We start from the raw sequence: 27,237 nt of genomic DNA on the forward strand, positions 1-27,237 counted from the left end.
AGATAATTCTTGTCACCTTTATTTTTCAGTATTTTTAAAATAAATAAGGTAAATGTTTCTGAAGTTCTTTGAGGGATTTGACTGAGGAGATACTTGCCTCGGATTATTGCTGATTTTGGGGGGTTTTTTTTGTTGTCGTTGTTTTATTTCGTTTTGCTTTTGTTGGGTTGTTTTGCTTTTGTCAGATTTTGGCATACATTTAGAAAATCTAAATTAAGTTAGAACCATTCGTCTAATGTTAATAGAACATTTACAGTGTGCAAAGCACCTGTGCTAGGCATCTGCAGAAAAGGAGGCACATCCCCCACCTTCAAGGAACTTAGAAGGTTTACAGTTGAATAGCACAAGTGGACAAGGTAGCTGACTTGGAATTCCACCCTCCTAGTTATGATTGGAGACCCGGGGAAAACCACTTAGGTTAGCCAGCATTGTTTCTCCTCATTCAAACCATAAGAGCTAACATTTAGAGTGCTTATGAGGTGGCAGTGGGTGTTCTGTGCAGTTTACTTGTATTAAAGTACTTTTAACTCAGAACAATTGCCTGAGATAGATACTATTATGGTTTTCATACTCATAGTCTCGTCTTAAGCTAAGGACACTGAAGCTTAGAAAGCTGGTAAAGCCTGTTCCGGGTCTTACCTTTAGGAATTGGTGAAGCCACAATGCAAACCCAAGCTGCATGGGCTCAGTGTCTGAATACCTAACCACCGAACTACACTACCCTCAAGTAGAAAGGGTGAAACTTACCTCTGATAGAGTTAGGAGTATCAACTGCTATACTGTATAAAAAGCCACTAGCACAGTGTCTGGCACATAATAAATTAAATGCAGAAGTAGCAGTAGAAGCGATTAGACACATCATAAATAATCAAAATGCATGTCAAACACAAGCACACCCTCCCAGTTTATTTCTCAGGAAAATCCCTTCTTATAAACCAAACATTATAACCACGGGCTTATAAGAGGGAGCTGCATTGTGGGGAGAAGAGTCTACAAATTGCAACATCTCTGAATCATCTCTGTACCATAAGGAGCAACGCTCCCTCAGAGAAATGCTAAAGTAGCTGAAGCACCCCACTATTAAAATTCAGACTGCATTTGCGAGAACAATTTCCAATCGAGCAATGTAAAAATGCATCTGTTGCAATTATTCTCCTCTTCTTTAACTCCTGCTCCCCAATTGCCTTTTGGAAGAAACAACAGCATGAAGTTTCTTTTCACGGTCTTAAAATCAAAATCCCCCATAAAGGCATCCTGCCTATGAAACCTTTCAGAGTGGTTTAAAAAAAAAAGGGAAAAACGCATAAAGAGCCAAGTGCTTATATTCTGGCCAAGTTATGAGCCTGTGAGAACAAGGGTTTGAGGAGAGGCTGTTAACTCCATGCATGCCAGCAGAATTAGCTCTTTCCCTTCGAGCTTGCACTGTCTGCAAAGCTCACCCTGCCCTCAGAGTGAGAGGTTAGCCTGCTAGAGAAATCCAGGAATCTGCAACAAAAACGGTGACAATCTGAAATACTCCCCGGTGCCAACCTCCAAATTCTCGTCTGTCACTTCAGACCCTGACTAGTTGACAGAGCAGCAGAATTTCAACTCCAATAGACTTGAATGTGCTTCTGGGCAAAGAAGCACAGCTAACGATGGAAGGGATTTAAAGAGTTTCTCTTGGGTATTTGTCAAACTTTTATTTCCTGGCTGTGTGCAAAGAGGGGATTCAACTTCAATTTTCTATCGAGGCTCTGCATCCAGCCACCTATCTGAAGGTAAATTTTATCAAGTTTACTATATTGTCTAATTAATTGTCTACTATATTGTCTACTTGCTACTTTGTTAAGCTGATTTACATGAATCTGAATCTGATAAAGCTATTTAATATTTTTGCCTAAATAATATAAAGTCATTTATTTACCAAAAAAAAAAAAAACAAAACCTTTTTACCTGATTTACAGAAAGCTACTGAATAGAGAATTTCACCTTTTGTTATTCATGTTTCCTTGTTTTTTCCTACAAGATTAAGTAGCAAGTACTAATAAATGATAGTTTTAGTAAAGACCAAGAACAGAAATAGAACTATTGTTAATCAGAGAAGCATTCAGATCTTGATGAAGTCTGAATCCTGAAATGTATGATAAACCATAAGAAAAGGATTTTTTTAAAAACTTCCCAATTAAATAGTTTTTTAAGTTGTATGTTTTCGATATTTAAATTATCTAAAGTTATTCAATCACCACCATAGCGCCAGTCTGTACCTAACAGCAATGTAGAACTGGAACATTTTGCTTTTCTAAGAGGTAGAAAAATCCCTCTCATACTATATTCTTATTTGTTATTTTTAAGTTATTTTAGGTTATCTCTTTCCTCATTTCCTTTTATAGGTTTTTAACTGTTTCTTGCTCCCTTCTATCATTTTTTTTAAATGCACACAAAGGGACATAAAATTTCTCTGATTCCTGATGAAGTCTTATTTAGAAAAGCAAAAAGGAGGAAAGAGAATTTCAGAGCTAAAGGGATACAATAATTCTTACATTACAAGATTTTATCATTTCTGGTTCTCCCTTTTTAAAATATAGCAATAATGCAAGGAGGGCTTACTCATTCCTTCAGGCATTAAAGGTCACCCTGCAGGAGAAAACACTGCTTTCAACTGCAGATCAATACTGTTGAAACTATACACCAAGGGTACTGCAGAAGAAGTATCTCGTTTGCATTGCCTTTCATCTGCAGAGGTTAAATATGTCACCTTGGCAATGTATCTGCACTCTGCTCTGATCCGGGGCCTAAGCACACTGAATAGAAATGTTCACTCAGTCCAACTCAGCAAAATCTTTTTTTTTTTTTAATTCTCCCCTTTTCTCACGTTTAACAGCTTTTTTTGTTCACAGCTCAGTTAAACAGTGGTGGTTATGACTATTGTTAACTATGACAATTTTTTTAAAGGCACCCTTCCTGGGAAAGATTTATGTTTTTATTTCTGATCATCCAACAAGATCTAGCAAAGCAGAGCAATCTATCTCATCTGCTTATTATTTGATTAACTAATGCTGCATTCCATAGTTTGGAAAAGAGTATGTACATATCATTCATGAAGTTTGACTTTTTCCTTTAGAGAATTTTTGTACAACCTTTGAGCAATTAGAATACTTGGGGATTTTTTTTTTCCTTGTCCTTTGGGATTTAATCCTCAATAGCTTTTCATGCCCCAGTTTCATGTATCAACTAAGTAAAAATAATAAATAGTGATGACAGAAATGAAATGCATAGTGATATATCTGGGCAACTCCAAAACATTATTTGCTTCATTTCCTCTTGAGTGCTATTTTTACTGAGTTGACTTGTAGCAGTACATGGACATTGCTATTTTAGAGAAGTTAAGCACAATGTCCAGAACATGTTGGGAACATTTTCCATCAAAAACAAACAACTTGTTAAAAGACTTGAGGTGCACTTTATTTTCACATATCACTCTGGAACAATCTTCAGAGGAGGAAAATGGGACCCCATAAATCTGAAAGAACTTCTTTGGTGGATCTGGCTTTCTAAGAGATGCCCAGCCAGGCCAGAGGTCTCACAGGGCATCTTCTGCCAAAGGCTGAGCTCACAATGATGGTCCCAGCTATCACTAGCCTGGTTTTTGTCTTGGGCATCAAAACCTGGACACAACTATGGAAAACAGAGTATGTGGTCTTGACCGATTATACCAAAGGTAGGGGGCTGGTCTAGTAAAGCAAATAAGACTGTGGGTCCTGGTTGAACATGACCATAGAGGTCTGCTTTACTTAAGACCACATAGACCTGATTAATATTCAGACTTTACCACTAAACTGCTCTGTGACTTTAAACAAATGACTTAACCTCTTTGTGACTCAGTGTCCTCGTTTGTGTAATGGAATTCTTAAAATTAGCAATCTTAGACATTTATTATGAGAAATAGGAGAAGAAAGCAGCTGTGCCTGGTACATAGTAACTAATCAATCAATGTTAACATGAAAGTACTGGCCTACCTATGTGTTTGTGTCAAAACTTTAAGAAGATAGCTGACTCTAGCTTTCCCTCAAGGCTCATTCCTTTGACTTGTATATGTTGTTCCATAAAAATATGTCAGTGCCAGGTCTGTGCCTCTGAGCCAGCACAGCAGCATGGACAGAGCATGGGCTTCAGAATCTTACTGACCTGGGCTGGAATCCTCACACTGCCTCTTACAAACTGTGTGAACTTAGGCAGTCTCAGACCTCCAGGACTGTTTAAGCAAAGTGATGATAATACTGTTCACAGATGAGGTCATTGAAGAATCAAATGAGATATTTATTTAATACCAAGTAGAGCACCTGGCAGAGTACTCAAAACACAGGAAATTTTATTGATTACTCATAGGAAATCTCATATACCAGTGAGATATCTATTATGCACTTGGAATGATGTTTTCAGGAGTAAAACTGAGATCCAGAAGGAAACAGTCTGTGAGTGGACATTTTTCTTAATCCAAAAAATGTAAAAGTAAATCTGGTGCTACTGGATTCCCCTGGGGGCATCCAACTTGAGGTGTTTGTTACGGTGGGTCTCCACTGCTTCATCAATTAGCAGCTTCTTAACCTCCAAGTCACCAGGGAGCGTTTCTGCCACAGTTACCATCAGGCAGAGAGAAGACCTGCCGCTCTGCAGTCAATCCTGCTTTATTGGCCCACTTGGACAGAGAAGAAGGCCCCCAACGTTTTTCCTTTCAAATCTTTTCTGGAGGCAAGAATAGGGGGTTTTGACTTACTCTAGAGGGTATTTTTTCCTCTCTCACCAGAATTCAAAAGAAAGGGATTTTTTTATTTTGTTTCTTGTTTTCTTTGTCAACCTCTCCCCTATGTTCCTAGCATTGAGATGTCAGCTGCTTTTTCTGGCTGTGTGAAGCAGGAGCAGCCTGTCGTCATAGTGATGAAAGAGCATAGAGAGACTCCGGAGTCATGACCGGCTCTGTGAAATAGCTTAGTCGGCTTCAAAATCCTTCTTTAGAAATGAAGTCTCCAGTCCTGGCTTGTCCCTTTCCTATTAGGCAACCAACTTATGTACACCAGTAGCAGTAGCTAAGTGTTTCCTTTAAAGATTCAGTGAATAGGTACTAAGAAAGTGAACAAGAAAGCTACTAAAACAGAGGCCAGCCTACTGTGGGGTGCAAGGAATAAACAACTGGGAAGGCAAAGAAGGAGAAATAGAAATGGCCTCACTTAATAAAACACACTGAGCACCACAATCAATGCACTTTCCAAGTTCCCACTGCCTCTTCTCATCGCCCCTGCCATTCAGGGGAATGCCTCCGTTCGAATCCTGGCACTCACCCTCTCTAGTTTTTTTAATCTTATCCCCTCTGGGCCTCTGTCTTCTCATCTGTAAAATAGAGAAAAATAACAGTCATAAAATTGGCATGGGAGTTGAATGAGATAGTCTGCATCTGAAACTTATGACAGTATCTAACCCAAAGGCTGGTCGCTCGGCTCAAGAGCCTCAATTTCCCTTACTTGTTATAAGGGGATAACAGCTAATTCATAAAAATCATTGTAGGATTAATCGAAATGATGGATGTGAATGCCCAGTAAGTAGCAGTTTTTACAGTTCTTTTCACGGTTGGGTCTAACTCTGCTAGTTCTTTTTCAACCTGGAATTTCCCATTGAACACATTGTAATAGTGACCTCTGAAATATCATCGCATAAATGTGAAGCACCGACTTCTAAAGAGAAAAAAAAAAGAAGTAAATATGATTTTTTGCTCTATTAAAAAGTAAAGAAGATTCTTCTCATCTTGATTAACACTAGGGCAAGAGGTATTAAAACATCATTAATGAGAATGCTTTTTATTAAAGTTTCTTTTTTAGAGCCCCAAGCGTTTTCTAGGTCATGCAACTGTGTAAATAATATTTTTATCTGGTGTCTCAATCAACAAACATACCCAATATTCACCCAGTATTCCACACGCTGTGAAATGCCAGAGATGCACAGGGAGCCAAGCCAGAGAGGGCTGTGTCCTTGAGGAGCTTACAATGTCCTTAGGGAAATGATTATTAATCAAATCATCACATTAAGGAAAATTACAAATGCCCAAACATAAAGTGACCTTGAATCCAAAGCCATCTTCATTTTTCTAATGAAAAATTTTGACCAACCTGAATGCACAAATGGATAATGTATTATAATGTATACTTAGAATACTTGATCTATTTTTATACATACATATTTAAAATCTCATTTCATCTCAAATATTTTACACTTATAAAAGTGATTCCAGTCTCACATATCCTGAAAAAATGTTGTTAAAACTCTTCACATACATACACATTTACATCAGTGTCATCAGTATGCACTGGATCCACTCCGTAATTATCTAATACTGAGCACATCATCAATCCTTTTGCAGGTTGTTTATAACACACCTTTAAAAAACCTGCTGATGCTGCAGATGTAATCCTGAGGCATAAGTCCTCATTCTGTGGTGATGCTCTCCACATTCTAATTACTCACCATATTGCTTTTTCCACTACTCTTTAAAGGACTTATGTAAAACCACTTGAATCTGTAAGTGTGGTTTTCTGAAAGTGTGTAATTTCAACACTTGCAGTAATGAAGTCATACCTCTAGAATGACTGAGTCCTCTTTAAATATCCTTAACTCCTTTATCATCCATTCTGCCAAGGTGACCTTCCTATGAACAAAACAAGCATTGCTTGAGACTATTTCAGATTGATCTCTTAAATGGTACTTTGTTGTTCAGAATGAAGTAATTGACACAGTGTCCTTTAATGTGAGAGACTTCGGAAGCACTAGCTTATGCAACAGATCCGTCTCTTTTATGGCATGATTTGGGGGAATGAAAAAATTCACATTATATTTGAACACATATCATATATAATTATATGCTGAAATAAATGTTACGAGGACATAGCACCTTTGTTCTAAGACAGTATTGTAAAGGAACCAATTGACCTCCACTCAAGGTCAACATGGCTTCCCCTGAATACAGGTTAACTCTACGTGGGTGTTGGGAGCAGGGCATTGGGTGGTGAATGAGAGGACTGAGTGCTGGTAAAAGAATTTTTCAGAAGCTTGAAAATCTTGTGCAAAAACCCTGAAGTAAGATGGATCATGGCCTACTTGACTAACTGATAATCAACTCCTCTAAGTGCCAGGACAGGGAAGTGGGAGATGTATGTCCTTAGCAACTCCCCATAAAACCCTCTTCTCTGTCCCCTAAATATATGTACTATGCTTGAGCCCAGTTAAATGTATAACTTTAACATTTCTGTGGAATTTTGGTTAGACTACAAACCCCCAACAGGCAGGAGCTATGTCTATCCTTAGCTGAGACCCAGATGGTGGTAAGTTCAGTTAGGAAGAATGGTGGGCAGATAAATGTCAGAAAAGCTTATCATTGAGTCAGAGCATGTCATATACATTCCCAGAGCAGGACACCTTGATGTCAGCAGAGAACTCAAAAAGGGCTTTGTTTTCATCCTTCAGAAAACTTGAATGCCAAACCATTGAGCTCTCCCCAGAGACTCATTAATACTTTAAAAGCCCCAAAGTATCACTGTTAACTCTGGATCAGGTAACAGCATGTATTTAGTAGCCAAAATATGACTAAGGGATTTGGTCTTTGATAACAAAGCCTTTGACTCTCATGTAAAGACAAGGTGAAGGAGCATGTTCTGTCTGAGTCTGATTATGAAGTATCTATAATAATCATTTTGTTTGCTACCTTTCTCAGAAAGGAAATTTTTCCATAGTTATAATAACTACTAAAAATAGCAGCCTACAGGCTTCCTTTGATATAAACAAATTCAACAGAGGATACCTGGCCTTATTTGGAAGTGTGGATGTACATCCTCCAGGAAACAAAATACCAACCAGAAGAAGAAAAAGAAAATAGCAGGGACAAGAGTCGGAGCAAATGTCTCCTTTCTCTAGGATACATGGTATATCTTTCCTAGATGATTTGACTTCAGAAAAAAATGAGAAAAATATACTAAATCATCATCATCTGCCTTGAAAACCAAAAACACTAAAGCAGAACTCCATGGTCTAGAAGGAAGGAGGACTTTAGAGTTTTCTTGAGGCTCTCAGTGGAGGAGCCAGCAACTGGAAATCAAGGCACCCACATGAAAATTCAGTTAGAAAGATCCGAAGCAAAACTACAAGCACCAAAATTGCCAAAGAGCCATTGATGTGGCCAATAGAAAGAAGCAATCCTTCCAGAGGTGTGAGTGACTATCCCAACCCCAGCTCAGTGTTCACAAAGCTTGTTCATTCTTAGGAGAAAAAGAATGAGAAGGGAGAGAAAATGAAAGAAGAGGAACAGTGAGGCGAAGTGGCCAGTGGAGACAGGTTTATGCTCAGTAAGTTTAAGTGACCAGGCAGTACACAGAACTTCAAAAATAAAATGTATATCTTTATATTTAAGTTTATGTTCTAATTAATACAATAATTAATGTTCTAAAAACTTAGGAACTGAAATCAGAAAAAAATTTGCTCTCACCTAATCTTATTCTAGTTTAAATTTCTGAAAAAATACTATATACCTGAAAGGAAAGCAATTACAAGAAAGAACACAGAATTAACCACAGGACCCCAAACAGATTCTGGTTGTGTAAATTCACTACTCTGTCTAAATGGAGAATGATTTTTTTGGGTACGCCAAACTTTGGACACCCTTTTCTTCTCCAGTACATAGAAATTTCAGGACAAAGAGATAGAAATGAGTCAGAGAGTCTCATTGGGAGGAATGTCTTATGTTTCCTACCTAATGCATTGCCCAAGCAATACGTAGCAATTACACATAGACTTTTCCAACCCTCACCTGGAAGACTGAGTACTTTGTCTGAGAGGCCAAAGTGGAAATTTCTCTATCAGAGATTGGGAGTAGCTGTTATGTGCATGGCCCGCTCCACGGTGCCTTTCAGGCTGTATGCAGGCTGGGCTGTATGCAGGCTGGGCTGGGTTACATTTCCAGCTACTTGAAAGGATATTCAGTCCCCTTTCCTTGTTTTTCCAAGGAAACAGACTTGTGGAGCTGCTGAGAAATCTAATTACTACTTCCTTTCATGGTGAAATCTAATTACAACCTCTCCTATGGTGAAAGCCAATCCTTTTAATACAAAGAGAAGCAAAACAAAAGGGCTTCAAGCAGGGGATATGCCTGTTCTGCCTTCTTTCTTAGGCGACTATGCAGAAAGGTTACAGTGACCTTGATTTACCTTGCTTAAGAACAATGGTCCTAAATCTACTAGTATCCCCACTCCTATAAAAAAGAAAACTATTTTTATATCTGATACCAGGAGTTTGGGGAATTTTCTAGTGATCTATTAATGAAGCAAAGTGAATCTTGAACCAACATCTACTCCCTCCACCCACACATTTCTTATTCAAAAAAATGACTTTCGTTACTGAACTTGGAATGCCATGATAAATAAGAAAAATGCAAGAAGGGAGCTATTTAGGGCATCATTCTCCTATACTACTTCTGATAACCTTAACACTGTGTACGACCCTTTGTCCAAGCTTGTCACTCGAGGTTAGTGAGAAGTAACAGTGCATCTTGGCAAAGGGTCACCCCTAAATTCCTAAAACCTGAGGCAAATGGAGGCAGTTCTCAAATTTTATGTTATTTATGGAAATACATATTATATATGTGCCTACCACACATCTATAATTGCTGAAATAATAAAATTACTAACTACTTCCCAAGGTCCCATACTAATCCTGGTGTCAACATGCTGGAGACGCCATGCAAAGAGAAAAGGGAGAATACTAATAAAGTACCAGGACTAGTTGTCCATCTTTCTTTCTGAAGCTCCTCCATTACACAGCATTTTCAAATTTTGTGATGTTATCAGTAAAATCATGTTTTGGGTGGTTTATCACATTTGAGTATCTTGAGCTTCTAATTATCTTCAAATATGAAGGCTGCTATAGTCCATTAAAAACTGAAATTAGTGCCTAGGGGTATCACTCAGTGGTAGAGCATGTGCTTAGCATGCATGCTGAACTATCTATCTATATATATATATTAAATATATATTTAATATATATATTAAAAATTTTAAAAACCAAGTGTAGCTGTTAAGGTGGCTCTACACTGACTTAAAAACGGGGCACTCTTGGCAGGAGAGCGGCAACTTCATTGGCCGCAGATATTCAAATGAATCATAAATTTTAAATCAGTCAAGAACCCAGAAAGAAAATGATGGATTGATGCAGGAAACTCAAATTTGGAAACTTGAGAAGAGTATGATTAAGTAGTTATTTTCCAAAGTTTGGACAGATTAAGCAGAGGCCACAGGGGTTGTAGGAACAGATGAGGGAACATTTTCTGAACCCATTATTAGAGGATCACCATGAGAGGCTATGACTAGATATTCACAGGGAAAATCTCCTCCCAGGGTGGGAGAAGAAAAAGGAATAGCCAAGGACCAGCTGTAAACCAGCTGCCTTTTCCTTGCCTGAGGGAAGCTTCCTAGAGCTTTCCCTCTGAAGGCACAAATAAGCTACATACGGTTTTTTACCCAATTTTCAAAGAACTCCTTAAACTCCAGCCCTAAAGTCCATCAGGAGTTATAATATCTGCTTCTTTTGGGAAGGTGGGCAAAGGATAATGTTACCCCATTGGGCAAGCAGTTGTTTCCCTTATTAAACGTTTTGGGCCCAATCAAGGAAGATTGTGTGGAGGAGCTTCATCCACAGGCTGCATCCTGAGGGGTCTCCTGCTTGCAGTAAGTACTTCATTGGTGGTTCACATCAGAACTACAATCTCCTCAAAGCACACCATTATCCCCATAAGGTCCAAATACATGAGAATGAGTCTACTGGGAACCATTCTTAGGTATTATTTGCTGTTTTTCTTAATCCTGGAAGAGAATTCCCCCAATGAATAATTCTTGGTCAATTCACAGAGCTGAAAGCACTTGAAATTCCTCTCCCAAGTAGCAGCCTTTAACAACTGACTTACTTATTAACAAAAGGGAGACAATTTCCACTGAATCCAAAGAGGTTTTATATTATACTGGTAGATTTTAACTAATGAAGGAAATTCAAATAAAAGTAGTCAGAAGAGAAAGCCAAGAATTGGGTATTCAGAGGAAAGAAATTGCAAGGAGGTAGAAAATAAAATAAATTAAGGGGTAGAGAGTAGAGCTAAAGGCAGAAAAAGAATAGGGTTCATCTGTTTGATCATTTTATGACCTAGACTTTACAAAAAGAGTTGTCACACTATTAATAACATGAAGCAAATCATTTAGACATTATTAAATCCCACAACATTGCAAATGCTACAGGCTTTCAGGCATGCCATACTTAGGAGTGGGCACAGGATTTGTGAAACCAGGAGTTCATACAATGTGTGGGATCTTATTTTTAAAAAATAGAAGAGTCAAAATCATGTATAGGATTTTGTATAGGGCCTTTTATAAAAATCCTGAAACTCAAACTTCTTAGTTTTGTGGTATATCCACTCTGTACGAAAATATCTGTGCCCCAAAGAACACACAAACATAGTGTGGGGGGGATAAATTAATGTAAATGTGAGAAAACCCTGCAATCATAGAGAAAGAGGAAACAAAAGGACAGCAACGAACAATAAATATGACCAAAACAATTTCCCCCACTACACTATGGGGCAGGGAGGGGCAGGGGCTTCTGAAGGCAAATGACTGAGGAGAAAACAAAGAACTGGTGCATGGATCCATGCCTTATGGAGTTCTAGAATGAGGCACAGTGAGATTAGTGAGTGGTATGATGAGGAGCTCTGAAGGAATGATGAAGAGGCGTGGAGAGGTGGTCATTGCACCGTCTTGCTGTGAGAAGATGGTGGGACTCATCTAGATGTAATTAAAGAAATCCCTCAATTACAATTATAGAAGAGAAGGAATGTACTAAGTTCTGAGCAAGAAAGAGAGCAAGATCATTGAGAATGTCCCTGAAAATCCATCCTTTTGGGGTGTCCGTTGACTTCCATGACTGGAATGTGCACAGTGGAAAAGACTGTGAACACAGGCAAAGTAGGATACTCAGAAAGTTTCCACTGGATGGATATTGCTAGGAAGTTGACATGAGATCACAGGTACGAATGCATAGGTGGTACATAGGTGAAGGGTTTATCACAGTACCTGGCATATATAGTATTAGCTACCTTTAAAGTCAATTTTTAAAATGTATAGTTTATCAATAAAATAATATTTGATGAACATAAGTGTTTCTCCCCTTAATATAACTTAATGAATATACCTGAGTGCTATTTCACACATAATATTAATATTTATTCCAATTATAAATTTAGTGACTTAAAACAATAACCATTTTATAATGTTTCAAGATTTTGTAGGTCACAAAATTGGGCAGGTCACTCAGGGTTACTCAGTTGACAAATGAACTGACCTGGAGTCTCCTAGTTGGCTCCACTCACATGTCCTGTATTTTGCAAGGACAAATAGAAAGCAGAAATCATCAGGAACTGCTAAATGGTTTTCTGTGGCATGACAGTCTCTTACAACTGACTCAGGGCTCCTAAACAACTATTCCAAGAAATTCAGATAAAAACTCCAGAGTTCTTATGACCTGGCCTCAAAAGTCCCAGAATATCTATCACTTCCAACTCAGTCACTATGTCAAGCAAGTCACCAAGGACAGTGCAGAGTCAAGGGGAGAAGAATTAAACCACCTCTCAATGAGATGAGCAACAAGGAATTTACAGCCATCTTTTCTGGACCATGATGTTTATGTGTATTAAATGAAAATATAAGAAACTATCTCAAGACAGTTACCCAATGTGAGTTGAAGTTGACATTTGTGAATGTTTGTTTCTTGGTGGGAGACCTACTTCTCTCAGACCAAATGTTTCACCTAGATATTTGTTTTAAGGGTACATTGGAAAGCCAATGAAAGAACACTAGGCATTTGAAATTCCAAATCGTAGGCATTTGAAATCTAGGTTTCCCCAGAATGGCCTGGCCTACAAGATGCAATCTAGCTGTCATCTTTTAAAGTTTCAACTTCCAACTCTGTGAAGTTGGGCAATTAAGAGACCTTGTTCCTAACAAGACAAGATCCTCCTTTAAGTTTCCCACCTTCCCTCATCTTTAGCCTCTCTAGATCCAGGAAAATAGACAGAGGCATAAGGGAAGAAAAGAAAGAAATTACTGAAGGACACTAAGTAATGAGATGAATTAGTCTCCGTGCATTATTAATTATTGGGGTTAAGCAATTTTCTGCCTTAAAGTATTTCAAGAAATGACATTTTTTCACTTCATTTTTATAGTTGTTAAAATTGCCAAATGACTAGATGATCACATTTCAGTCTCAAAACAACTCTAGAAGACAAATGGAAAAATATATTATTTTTTCTCCTGTTTTTGTAGAAAAAGAAACCAGTGACTTGACCAAAATCTCCTGACTGATAAAAGGCATTGCAGGCCTGGAAGATAGATATTCCAATTTCATCCTGTGCTGTCATTGTTGAATAAGTTCATTTATTTGGGGAAATAGCATTTATCTAATTTCACATGGATGTCACATATTTAAATCTTCAAGAATAATTATTATGTATATTCAAAAACTTGTCTCATTTGTGCATTTTTCATCTAGAATTTTATTTTCCCTTTCTGCAAAATAAAAACCTGCATTTTGTAGACACAGCACACCAAATTTGAATATCTCAAAATAAGTGACTTTTTACATATCCAAGAATAAATGGTATTCATCATATTGAGCAAGGACATCATGGTTTTCATTTTCAAAGTACTTTGCAAGCATCAGCAAATTAAGTCTCCCTTAGTCTTCAATATGACACTCACTTGTTTTCAAAATATCATTCATTTCCCAGTACAGTTCTACTCTCTCTTATTTATGCAAATCAGCACATTTGTTTAGTTCTTCAAATAAGACTCTAAAGACCATGAAATTGTCTTCATCGATGTGTGGCAAATACAATTAGCTAAATGAGCCCAAAATGTCCCATGACTGGTCTGAAGGACAAAGCAGAAAACAATAGAAGTCAAGGCCTTCTAAATTCTAAATATTGGATTGCTCCACACTGTCCAGACATTATAAATTCAACACAGGCATCTTCTTTATAATTGAAACATGAGATGGTTTCCTACTTGAATCATTCTAAATGACATGGACATATTCTGTCTTTAAATTGTGTTTTCAATTTCAGAGTGAAAATAAACACAAGACTCCTAAAAATCAGTTCCATCCTGGGACAATGCTGGAAGCGATCAGGACCCATGCCTGGATTATGGGCTCTCAAAACGCCTGCACAACCAGCCACCCAAAGTTACCCAGCAAACTCTATATTTGCTCTATACCTTAAACATCTCGCTACATCTGTGGAAAGGATTCCAGGAGTCTCAGTATTCTACCTGCTCCTTTGAGTTAAAGCTAATAGGAAAATACCTCTTACTTGAGAATAGAAACACATTCATTCAGGAATTTTCTTATCAAATGTAAAGATTATCAGTCAAGTAGGTTTGTTTTTAAAGAGTGAATCAAATGTAAATATGTCCCCGATCTCGGGCTCCTGGGTAGCTTGAAATCACCTAGGGGAGGAAGGCTTGGAAGGACGATGGAGACAAAGAAAGGTTCTTTTCCTGTGATCACACTTAAGGCATATTCGTTACTCTTACATCAAACAATATAAGACATAAGTGATTATAATGATAATATTGTTGAGGGACAGCAGGCAGAATAAGGGAAATAATAATCACATGGTACTTCAGAGTTTGCAAAGTGCCTCTCTGCTTCAATGGCTCCTTTGACACTGAAAGGAATTATTATTCCCACTCAGTAGATAAAGGTTGCAGAGTTTTAATTAATTTGTTCATGCTGGCATTTAGTACTTGGCAAATCCAGGCCTGAAGCCACAACTTCTGACTTCTAGCCTGTAACCTGTCCCACTAGTTTGTGCTGTGTGAACACCGGACACTAAGTCTAAAACTCAGCATTCTTATTCTTGACCACCTCTTAGGCCTTGTACATTTGGCCAAATCATTTAGATTCTTCAATCTAATTTTTCTTTATATTTAAACATTGTGTACCTTCCTTTCCTCATTGAATCAAAAGAGACTGTATATAGGAAGATACTTTATACACTGAAATGCTATAAAGAAGCCATAATTAAATCCATCTTAATGAATTGATGTTTCTGGGGCCCTGTCTCAATCTGTCCTTAAAGGCATGCTTTTTTTCCTAAAGAATAAAGAATCCCTCCTTCTCTGCAAAGTTACGCCTTCTCCCTATTCTTTATTATCAGACCAGCAAATATTTATCAAGGGCTTACTGGGGTTGCATCAGTCTACTTAATGTTCACATCGTTTTATGCATAATGAGTTAAAGCCCCCCCCAAACTAAAACACTTTCCCAAGATTCTGCAAATTAAGTATTAAAGCCCAGAAAGTTCTGTTTCAGAGGCTATATCTTTGAACTCTATGTAATACTGTCCTGCCATGGCTCAGGCAACTTGTCTATTTTCCTCTGATTCAGTTCCCCATTGATGTTTAACAATCCACTCCAAAATTAAATGGCTTTAAATTATAGACCCTTGTTTTCTCCTGGTTCTGCGGTCTGGACTGAACTCAGCCGAGTGGTTCTTCAGTTGAGTTTTGTCTGGATCACTTGTGGCCCAAGTGAACTGGAAGCACAGTTGAGACTGACCCATCCAAGATATCCTCATCCTCTAGGGTTCTCTCCACACCGTGGCTCAGCATTTAGTAATCTAGTCCAAGCATTTGTAGAGCATGATGGAGGCTTCCACAGGAGGACACACCCCAATGTGCAAGGGTTTAACAAGCCTCTGCTACATCATGCTTGCTGATGTCACATGAGCCCAAGCAAGCCACAAGTCACAAGGGTGTGAAGCCCATGAGCTGTGGTTCATGGAGGGCCATCAGTATTTACCATATCTTCTCTCTTTTCTCTTACCTCCAATTTCTCATTCTTTACTTATGCTTTCCCCTCAGCATGGACGATAGTTGAATGACCATTTTTAAACATGAAAATGTCCCAAGACTGCACATTCAGTTTTAGCTACTATTCTATTCTCCTTCCTTTCAAAATCAAACTTCTGTAAAAAATGGTCCACACTCACTGTCTTCACTTCATCACTGTCTTACCCTTTTCAATTCAGACTCTCTTTCACCAACCCTGTTGAAAAAATAAAAATAAAAACTTGTTCTATCTGAGGATTTCATAATCTCTGCATTTCCAACCACAATTGATAATTTCCTGGCTTTATTTGCTCTGACCTCTCTGTGACATTTAACATTTTCTTTTTCTTATGTGACCCTCCTTTGTATCTTTAGCTCTTTTCATTCTCTGATGACACCTAAAAGCCTTTATTTACCTGGGTTTGATCTCCAGACTTCTTTGTTCACTGTATATCTTCTCAAGCAAATAGTACCCAAACCATATTTTTAGCTCCAAACTCTATGCTTATCTATACACCAGTTTATCCAAGTGTCTACTAGATATCTCTACTCAAATTCAACAAGTTTAAAATTAAATCGTCTTTCTTCTAAAACCACATTTTCTCCCTAATAATCCCTCATCTTTATGATTAACATCACCATTTACCCAGATGTCTAAAGTAGAAATATGCTAACCTAAGATTCTTCCTTCTCATCTCCTCAGTGTCTAACTGGTCATGAAGTCTTGTCTGCTCTTCCTTTAGGTATTTCTCACAACTATCCAGAGATGTTCTGGCAAATGTTTAACAGTCAGCTCTCTGAGTGGGTAAGGGTAACATTTCATGGTTTCCATGATGGAATCCTCCCATAATGACTGACTTTAAACTCCTATATGATATCCTGGAACAGAAACAGGAAGAGATGTATACTGGAAGCACACATTATGTAGTATTTGCACCTAAAAATAAAGGTATAAATACCTTACTATTAGATAATAGTAAAATAATTATAAAATCCTGTGCTCTGAGTTATTATTTCCATTAATTTTAATATAATTAATTTATAAGTGTATATAGTTAAATTTTTATTTCTGGCATTGACAAATTCCTGGCATACAGAATTCCTGAAATTTGACAATTGACTTTTATGAAGCAGTACAAATTGGACCTATCCCTCCCTTCACCATTTCCAAAACCACAGCTAAAATTCAAAACTCTTAATACGATCTCACTTTGATATTGTACTTGACTCCTAAAGGTCTCTTTGCTGGTCTTTCTTCCAAACGGTTGTCCCAAAAGCCCTTTCTAAAGTACAGATCTAATTATATCACCTCCACATTTACAGTCGTTCATTGGATTCCCATAGTTTTTTAGTTGGAATTTAAAATTCCTAGTTTAATGCACAAAGGTTTTCACAAGCCACATATCTGCCTTAATTTTGAGCTTTATCTTCCTCCAATTCCCCCCCAAAATTTTTAGGATTTCTGCCCCCGAATCTTCACACATGCTGTTTCCACCTGAACTTCCCATGCTTCATATAGCTAACTACTTTGAAGGTGCTGTGCTTTGAAGGTGTCTCCCAAATTTCACAGGTTGGAAACTTAGTCTTTAAACACATATATTAATGATATTTGGAAGCAGGGCCTTTGGGAGATGATTGGATCATGAGGGTTCTGCTCTCATAAATGAATAAGTTCATGAATGGATTAGTGGGTTATTGAAGGAATCACTTCATTGTAAGTAAGCTCTCTCTGGCATTCTTGCCCTGTCTTGCCATGTGATATCCACCTCCTTTTATGATGCAGCAAGAAAACTCTCATCAGATGCTGAGCAGAGTCCAGTACCATGCTCTTGGACTTCCCAGTCAGTCTCTAGATCCATATAAATCCAAATAAATCTGTATTCTTTATACATTATCTGGTTTCAGGTATTCTGTTATAGTAACTTAAAAACAGACTAGACACTACTATTTATTAGTTTTCAAATTCCAGTTCAAGAATTACCTTCTCTGGATGTCTTCTGTATAGCACAATAATTAGGAACACAGACATGAAATGAAACAGTTCTTCCAGATGAATTTCATGATTGCTTTCTCTATTTCTATGAGAAATGTCATTGGGATTTTAATTCGAATTGCGTTAAATCTATATAGCACCTTTGGAAGTATGACCATTTTGATAACATTAATTCTGCCTATCCAAGAACATGGGAGATCTTTCCATCTTCTAAGGTCTTCTTCAATTTCTTTCTTTAATATTCTGTAGTTTTCATTGTAGAGATCTTTCACCTCTTTGGTTAGATTGATTCCCAAGTTTGGTTTTTTTTTGTTTTGTTTGTTTGTTTTTTGAGGCTATTGTGAATGGAGTTGTTTTCCTCATTTCCCTTTCAGATGTTTCATCACTTATGAATAAGCCCCTTTTTTATAGTTTATTTAAAGACAGGATCTCGGTGAGTTGCTTAAGGCCTTGCTAAGTTGCTGAGACTGACTTTGAATTTATGAACCTCCTGCCTCAGTCTCCTGAGCCTCTGGGATACCAAATCTAGCCCTCCTTCAAAACTCTTAAAGCAGAAACTGTATCCTTGTACTTAGCGTCTAGGAAACATTCAATAAATAAGGAAATAGTGAATGAGTATGCGAGTTCTAGCCAAATAGATACATTTCTTCTTGACACATTCAGCTACACTTAGAGTTAGGAATGTGGAGGCAATTCCAACCCTCCTGTGGTCAAATTAAAAGGGAATATTTGGTTCCACAATCTAGCTATTGTGAACTGAGCTGCTGTAAACATTGATGTGGCTGTGTTACTATAGTATGCTAATCTTAAGTCTTTTGGATATAAGCTGAGGAGTGGGATAACTGGGTCAAAAGGTGGGTCCATTCTAAGTTTTCTGAGAATTCTCCACACTGCTTTCCAGAGTGGCTGCACCAATTTGCAACTCCACCAGCAATGTAAAAGTGTGCCTTTCTCCCCACATCCACACAAACATCTATTATTGTTTGTGTTGTTTAAAATGGCCATTCTAATTGGAGTAAGATGAATGGGGGTTGGGGGTGGGGCGTGAGAGAAGAATGGAGAAACTTTAGTTTATGTAGAAGGAAATGAGAGGGAGTGGGGTATGAAAGATGGTGGAATGAGACAGACATCATTACCCTATGTACGTGTATGATTACATGAATAGTGTGAATCTACATCGTGCACAACCAAAGAAATGAAATGATGTACCCCATTTGTGTACAATTAATCAAAATGCAGTCTGTAAAAAATTTAAAAAATAAATAATTTTTAAAAAGGTAATACTTTCCCAAATTTAAAACTATAAAACCACTATAAAAACCAAACTCAAAAAAAAGCTTTTTGATCCACAACACTTTTGGTTATTCTTGCTGCCCATTTGTAAAAAAAAAAAAAAAAAAAGTGTTAAGATTCTTTTAGCCTAATTTCCAGTCCATTGTTATTTATGATAAATGTAAGAAAGATCTTGAAGTTAAAGGGAAATTTGGTAAGTTTGTGGCCAAAATAGATGCTAAATGTTCCACTGGAAAGTTTTTTCTGACTTACAGCAAATTTTGTATTATTTTCTTGAATTCAAAGTTGTTTATTTAAGAATCACAACTTCTTTGGAAGATGAGAGTGGAAAGAATTAAAATTTATTGAGCAATTCCTGCATATCAGGTATTATTATGAATAGCACTTATAAAATTTTCAAAACTAAATCAAATATTTTATTAGGGTTCTCCAGAAAAATACAACTGAGGAAGAGAGATTTATTATGAGGACTTGGCTTACAAGATTATGATGCCAAAAACTTCCCATATCTTCCCTTTCTGGAAACCCAGAGAGGCCAATAGTATAGCTCCGGTCTAACTATAACAATCAGAGAACCAGGAGAACTGAAGGTCTCAGTTCTGCCTAAATCCAAAGCCTAAGAACTAGAAGACTGATGGCTTAGTCCAGCCTGAGAGCAAGAGAAGGCCAAATGTCCCAACTTGAGCAGAGAGGCAAAGAGAATTCTTCCTTCCTCTGTTTTTTGTTCTATTCAGACCCTCAACAGATTGAAAGATGCTTACTCACAAGGGGTAGGGAAATCTGATTTATTCAATCTACTGATTCAAATCCTAATGTCTTTCAAACAAACCCTTACAGAGATACCTGGAAACAATGTCTTACCAGATATCTGAGCACCTCATGACCTAGTCAATTTGAAATACAAAATTAACCATCAGAGATGTTATCCCCATTTTAAGATGGGGAATCTGAGAATCTGAGGGCATTAAGCAACTTGCCAAAGATCCCATGGATGGCAAGTGTTGGTCCTGGGTCCAAACTCAGATCTACACTGAGAGCACTAGTCTTCTTCTGCTAAACCAGTATTCCTCAATTGTGGCAAAGTCACTTTGCATAGGATATTTGTCAATGCCTGGGGACAGTTTGGGTTGTTACAACTAGTGAGGGCTAGTGGATTGACACTGACATCTAGTGGGTCAAGGCCAGGAATGCTGCTAAACACCACAATGCATAGCACAGACCTTCACAATAGAGAGTATTGCAGCTCCAAATGTTATTCAACTATACACCAAACTACACTGAACTATATTGTTTCAGATTTGTTGGTTTTCAAGAACAATTAGAACAATAATACACTGACCTATAAGTAACTAAATTTCCATAAATTTAATAAATACTTTTGGAATGAATGATGAATGTTAAATTTTGAAATAGAGGAAGGAAACTTCAGTTTTCAGTGATTGTTTACAATTAGCATTTATTAAAAGAATAAAATATTTAATTGATCTTCAATAATAGAGATATAAGAAGATCTTACATATTTTCTCTGAACATTAAATTCTGTATATAAAATATTTTATTTTGATACAATAATCATAGAATATATTTTAGGTTTAATAATTTGAGGGGAATAGATAGCAGTATTTAGGAGCTCATGAAATTCATAGATTTTCAGTTTTAGAGTTCTAAAATATTACAGCAAGAGGATCATCTAAGCTGTCTCTTCACAGTTCATCACATGAGAAAGCTGTATCTAAGAAAGAATAAGAAAATTGTCTTAAGATCTCTTGGCTGGTTAGGGACATTGCCAGAGCCAGAGTCCAGTTCTCCTGAAAGTTCAAAACTTCTTTTAGTTGTAAAGGCAAAAAAATTAAGAAGTAATTTTCTGAGGGACAAAACTGGTAAGAACTGTCATTATCTGACTTTTCAGACATACTATTCCACAAAGACAATAATCTCCTCCAAATAAAGAAGACAATATCAAACTCAGTATTTGCTAAGATTATCTTTTAATCTTTCTAAAGGCAACTTTTACCCATCACTAAAATTATCTTCTTGGTTCACAGGCCTAGAAAGCATGAAGACGCTGCTGGTTTTCCTATACATCTTGGGAACTGCAGTTGCAATCCCGGTAAATTTCCTTTCCTCTGTTATTACATCTCTCCCTCCTGACATTTACTTCAGAAACCTACTATTTAAAAGGAAATGTTCTTATATAGTGGCTTGAAATTCTGGTTTTTATTTCAATTACATTCCTTCCTGTGCAAACAGTGAATGCATGACTAAAAATCAAGATAATATTTTTTCAGGTCTATCTGGTTCTATAAGATACAATCAATACAGCTGAAAGTGTTGGCTGTCAGTTTATTAACCATGGAATAGGACAAATACCAAAAGAACAGGAAAAATAAATTCTCCTATGGATCTCATATTGGTATAAGAAATCTATGAATTTAACTTGAGGGCATATATATATACATCCATACTCATATAGCATTTTCGTCAAGATCAAACACATGCTGGCTGAGAAATTCTGATAGTCTTACAATAAAAACAGGAACCAGTGGGAACGATGGTAATCACAAATGGATTCCTAACTCATTTTTGAGGCACTGTCCAAACAAGTAGGCTGAGAGTAGACAGGACTAAAGCATTCTCCACGTCGTGGTAAGATACACTGAGTTCAGCATTCACAAGCCATCAAGCTGCCACACACAAATCAGACCATGTTAGAAAACTCAAAACGACACCAAAGTTTTAAGAAAAATTGTTTGTATAATCATTTTAGATGCTCTACAAATGATCCATATCACCTTTAATTAAAGCAAAAAAATTGTGTTGTGTTTTTCTTTTTTATCAACGAACAAAGTAATTTCTCTATAGTCCCTTCCCTCCCTCGAACAAAGTAATTTCTCTATAGCCCCTTCCCTCCCTTCATCTCTAAGTTTAAGATCCTGTCCTTGCTTTTTGGATAACTGGTTGCTGCTTCAGGTTGACAGCTGCATCAGCAAAAATAAGCTACATGCCACCCAGATCAAGTGGTCCATAGAAAACAGATTTTCTGACCACCACGAAGAATCCTGCTTAAATAGTAGGGAACTACGCCAGTTGAAATTACACAATGTACTTTGAAATTACAAAATTGGGACAAGTTAATAAAGAAAGGAGATCCCACAGAGCCATTGCTTTCTCTTGAAAATGTGTTTTGCCTTTGCAAGGGTTGCAGCATTGAAAATAGGCGTTAAAACTGTATGTGAACCAAATGTTTGAATGACATGTCTGCCTAAAGACATGCCAGATGTTTCTTTTCCACGGTAATTTGTTATACGCAGACCCAGGCAAATATTAAAAAGCTAAATATCTTTTCATAGTTTTGAGCTATTAAAAAATCTTGTATCATTTTCCTCACCAGCATGAATTCTCCAGAGGTAAGTGAACTCTGAGTGGTCAGGAGACTTCCAGAGAGAATGTTAAATAAATATAGATGTGGATATAATAATTTCAATTACCAGATATTTTATGAAAGAAAATGAGGCAGGTATTTGGCATGGGATCTCTGTTATAGAGTTGCAGTGGATACTTAGCAACTGAGGTAAGTGTAAAACTCAGACTACTTGTATTGGCTCATTTTTACTTCACGAGCAGGTCCTTTAGTGCTGTGTACTATAAAATGATCCATGGGGTATAAATCTGTTTTAAATTTGGTTTGTTCTTTTGCTTCTTGTCCCCTTTATAACTAAGAGAATTAATAGTTTTCATAAAAGTTTTGAAAGAAGTCATAAAGAAATGGGCAGAGTGCTTATCCAGTGTGCATGAGATCCTGGGTTCAGTCCCCAGCACTACTACCACATTAAAAAAAAAAAAAGTGAGGAGCAAGGAGAAAGAAAGGTGACTATTTTGATGAATTGCCAACAAGGGCCCTCATGAAAAGCAACAGATGGGGGGGATTTTAGGTTTTTTAGTAGATGACTTTCCACTGCTCTCCCCATCCACAAGATCACACCTACCCATCATGCATCACTGCCCAAATCTCCATCTTAGTGCCCTGTCTTTCTAGAAACAGACACCACCATCGCTGTCATGGAAATAGTCCATAGCTGCCTTTCTCTACTAGACTGGGTGCTCTACTTCACACAATCTTTGAATTAATTCTAGATCAACTTTTTTATTAATAGACTTCCTGATGGATATTAAGGCCAACAGTGTTAAAAGTTTGTTGATAGTAAAAAGTTTTATAACTTTTTCTGTTAATTTTCAGTGAATCCTTAAATGTTATGGAAATGAACAATACTATATCCTATGGCAAGTTTTATTTGATTCCAACTTTTTGCAAAACAATTCTTTTCAAAATTATTAAGTATTAATGCATTCTAAAAGTTTGAAAAACAGAAAATAATTCCAAAATTCAGAAATAATTATTATTGAATTATCAAATCATTACATAATTATTGAAGGTTTTTGTTTGTTTTTTGATTGAATAATTTTCATCTAATCTCTTCATATATAACTTTTTCTTAACAGTGGAAATTTGCTTTAACTTAACATTATTCTGGGCATTTGCTTGTATTCTCAAATATTCTACAAAATATCATTTAGTGATGCTCTGAATGAGGAAAACTGCTACTAATAATGATGATAACAAAAGTGTTATATAATTTTTTTAAATTGGTACCTAGAGATGAATGACACAAGCAAATTTTTAATTTTTTCAGACAAATGCAAGGTTTCTATCTGATCATTCCAAACCAACTGAAACATCAGTAATACCAGACAATACTGAAATTCCCAGTGCAAGTGTTGAAGCCGCAGAAAATGAAAAGGAAGCTGCAGTATCCAGGGAAAACCTTCCCAACCATAAGGTAAAAATAGCATTCTTGTATTTATGTAATTGTTTATTTCTAGAAAAGATTCAGTATCATGGTCAAAGAGACTACATTATTCATGTCCTCAGTTTAGATTCTTGAAATGTGATGATCACATCAACTGCCTCCAATCACTAGAAGATATGAAGATTAATGAGTTTTACTCCTTGGACTAACAGGCTATATAATTGTTTCACTTGACAAAATTCAAGTTCAGGTTGAATCTGTGGCCACAGAATGTGAAGAACATCATTAATACATTTACAAATTTTGTGTGAAGAAAAAGAAGGATGAATATTAAAGGTTAGCTTAGGAATTGTAAATATGATTATATTATCAATTATTTAAAAAACAAACATTTATTTTTCCTTTTAAGGATGAAACATATTCAATATTAAAGTCAGAAGAGGAAAACCATGAACAGTCAGCAGAACAGGACAAGACTCACAGCCAAGAGCTAGGACTGAAGGATGAGGAGGATGGCGATGGTGACTTAAGTGTGAATTTGGAGTATTCACCAACCGAAGGTAGCTTGGATCTAAGAGAAGATAAAAGTGAGCCTCAAGAGAAAAACCTCCCTGAGAGCACTGATTTCCCTGCTTCTGACTCTGTGGATTCTAACCAACAAGAAAACATCACAGAGGGAGAGGAAAACCGAGAACAACCCATAAGTGATCCACATCATCAGTTGAACAAGAACAATACACACAGCCAAGACCTAAGGGATCAGAGAAACCAAGAGCAGGATTCTAATACTCCCAATGAAGAAAAGGAAGAGGAAAAAGAGCCAGGGGGAATTGGTAGCCCTGATGATAACCAAGAATGGGAGAAAGAATTTCCTGAAGAGAATTCTAACAGTAAGCAAGAGGAAGACGATAAGAAATCTGATGATATTTTGGAAGAGTCCAATCAGCCAACTCAGGTAAGCAAAATGCAGGATGAATTTGGGCAGGGTAACCAAGAACAAGAGGAGGATAACTCCAATGCAGAAGCAGAAGAGGACAATGCATCAAACATCAATAAGCACATTCAAGATACTGAATGGCAGAGCCAAGAAGGAAAAATGGGTCTTGAAGCTATTGGCAAGCACAAAGACATGGATAAAAAGACTGTTTCTGAGGCTTTGTTCATGGAACCTACTGATGATGGGAACATCATGCCCAGAAATCATGAGACTGATGATGCCGGTAATGATGGTCCCAGGCAAAGTGCAAGTGAGGATGACATCATCCCAAGCCAGGACTTTATAGAGGCTGAAAGAGCTCAGTCCATTTCCTACCATCTCAAATATGAGGAGCCGAAAGAAAGAGCACATGAGAATGAGCATGTAGACACCAGTGAGCCTGGAGTCTACCAAGAGGTGAGACTATTTACAACGATGCTTGTCCAGGAAAGTTAGTTATCAATAAGTAGCCATGACCTTTCTCTGTGCTCTCACAGTCTCTTGTGAGTATCTCTATCAGTATATTATTAAAATACTGATGATAAGTTGAGCATCCCTTATCTGAAATAATTGGGATTCCAAGTGTTTCCAATTTCTTTTTATTTTTTTTTTAAATTTTGGAACATGTGCATATATACAATGAGATATCTTGGAGATGGAACCCATGTCTCAACACAAAATTAATTTACGTTTCATATATATACTTTATATGTGTGGCTTAACAGTAATTTCATGTAATATTTTTAGCATGTCTGCCTTTTGACTGCATTCCATCACATGAAGTCAGGTATGGAATTTTCCTATTGTAGTATCATATCAGTGATCAAAATGTTTTGGATTTTGGAGTATTTCAGGTTTCAAATTTTCAGATTAAGGATGCTCAACCTGTACAATTATTTATTTTTCTGTCCATCTCCATTATTAGACTGACAGCACCTGTTTTATTTGTATTTCCCTAAAGTTATTTGAGAGGTACAAGGAATAACAGAGGAATGGAGAAATGATATAGGCAAGGAGACTAAGCTAATGAAAGGAGCATCATTATTCATCTAAAGAAAATTCTTCAGAATTTTTCCATTTGAGATTAAGTAACTAGGGAATCTATTTTGGCTGAGGGATGCTAGAGAGGCATTACTTTCCCACCACATCCAGTCACTCCTTGGAGCAGACCAAGAAAATTCGCATGGTTTTCTGGGGCGGGAAATGCAGATGACGGCAGTTGAAAGTGCCTGGGGCTAGCTGGAATAGGCTCTGACAGACCTGAAAAATAGGAGATGTTGATGGCCACAGCTCTAATGTCTTGAAGGCAGGTGCCATGCTGTTGCAATTGAAGCTTCAGTGTCAAACAATGTACCTCTGACATAGGGAGAGAGCCAGCAATGTTTGTTGAGTCCGCTATAAAAATGAAAAGTACTACTTTATTAAGCAAACACATACCAAAATGAGAATCCAGAAATTGCAGCAGGGAGCAAGGATAAGTATATTGCTATTTGACTATTTAATCATTTGGAGCTTTTGTGCAAAACTTTGCAGCCACCCATCCAAAGGATTTGGCACAGCTTTTGGTGAGAAATTCAAAACTAATCTCGAATACTGAGAACTCTGCTGCCATTCTAAGATAGGAGTTTTCTTACATTTTAAAATCCTGCTAGAAAAGCTTTATCGACTTGATGGAGATTAATGATGTAACACTGTCTTAACTACAGAATCAGAAGATAATAACACATTGCTAGTGTTTTCCCAAATCCAAAGAGAAGATCCTAACTTCTATCACATAATCCCCCCAGATATGGCACTGAATTCGACTGAAGCTAGAGAAGGGTTCTGTTCTCCAAAGGTTATTCTCTATCTCTCTGCAGTTGCGACTTGTTTTCCTTTTTGAGATCTGACATTAGTTGACCACAAAAAAACTCTGTGAAGACACACACAGTAGGAATACAGTTAAGTAACAACTCTCCTCTTAATAGAGTATAACTTCTGCTCTCGTTATTTTAAAGGCCAAGAAAGCAGGCAGCTCATCAAACGAAGATGACGCTTCAAGTGAAGGCAATGTGGGGGTTCACAGTGTGGGTACGTGCCTGAACCAGCTGTTTGTAACCATCCCAAGGAAGAGATGTGGTCTGCCACCTTGGGTTTGTCCCTCACTTCATGACCAGAAATTTCCCTCTTCCCATCCCTCCCCAAGGAAATATTTCCATAAATTGTTGATATTATCTTGTG

At 37.2% G+C, this 27,237-nt stretch overlaps 1 protein-coding gene across 1 annotated transcript in view; it reads left to right on the forward strand.

Annotated features, from left to right (window-relative positions):
* The first annotated feature begins 1,378 nt into the window (after positions 1-1,378).
* Sparcl1 (SPARC like 1) overlaps positions 1,379-27,237 on the forward strand; it is a 37,216-nt gene continuing 11,357 nt past the window's right edge. The window contains exons 1-5 of the mRNA XM_047566989.1: positions 1,379-1,760; positions 21,279-21,343; positions 23,925-24,071; positions 24,451-25,434; positions 27,015-27,087. Coding sequence (XP_047422945.1) covers positions 21,290-21,343; positions 23,925-24,071; positions 24,451-25,434; positions 27,015-27,087 — 1,258 coding nt within the window. The 5' untranslated portion in view covers positions 1,379-1,760; positions 21,279-21,289. The remainder of the gene's footprint in view (positions 1,761-21,278; positions 21,344-23,924; positions 24,072-24,450; positions 25,435-27,014; positions 27,088-27,237) is intronic.

Source organism: Sciurus carolinensis, chromosome 10 (genome assembly GCF_902686445.1).
Source record: "Sciurus carolinensis chromosome 10, mSciCar1.2, whole genome shotgun sequence".
In the NCBI taxonomy this organism is placed as follows: Eukaryota; Metazoa; Chordata; class Mammalia; order Rodentia; family Sciuridae; genus Sciurus; species Sciurus carolinensis.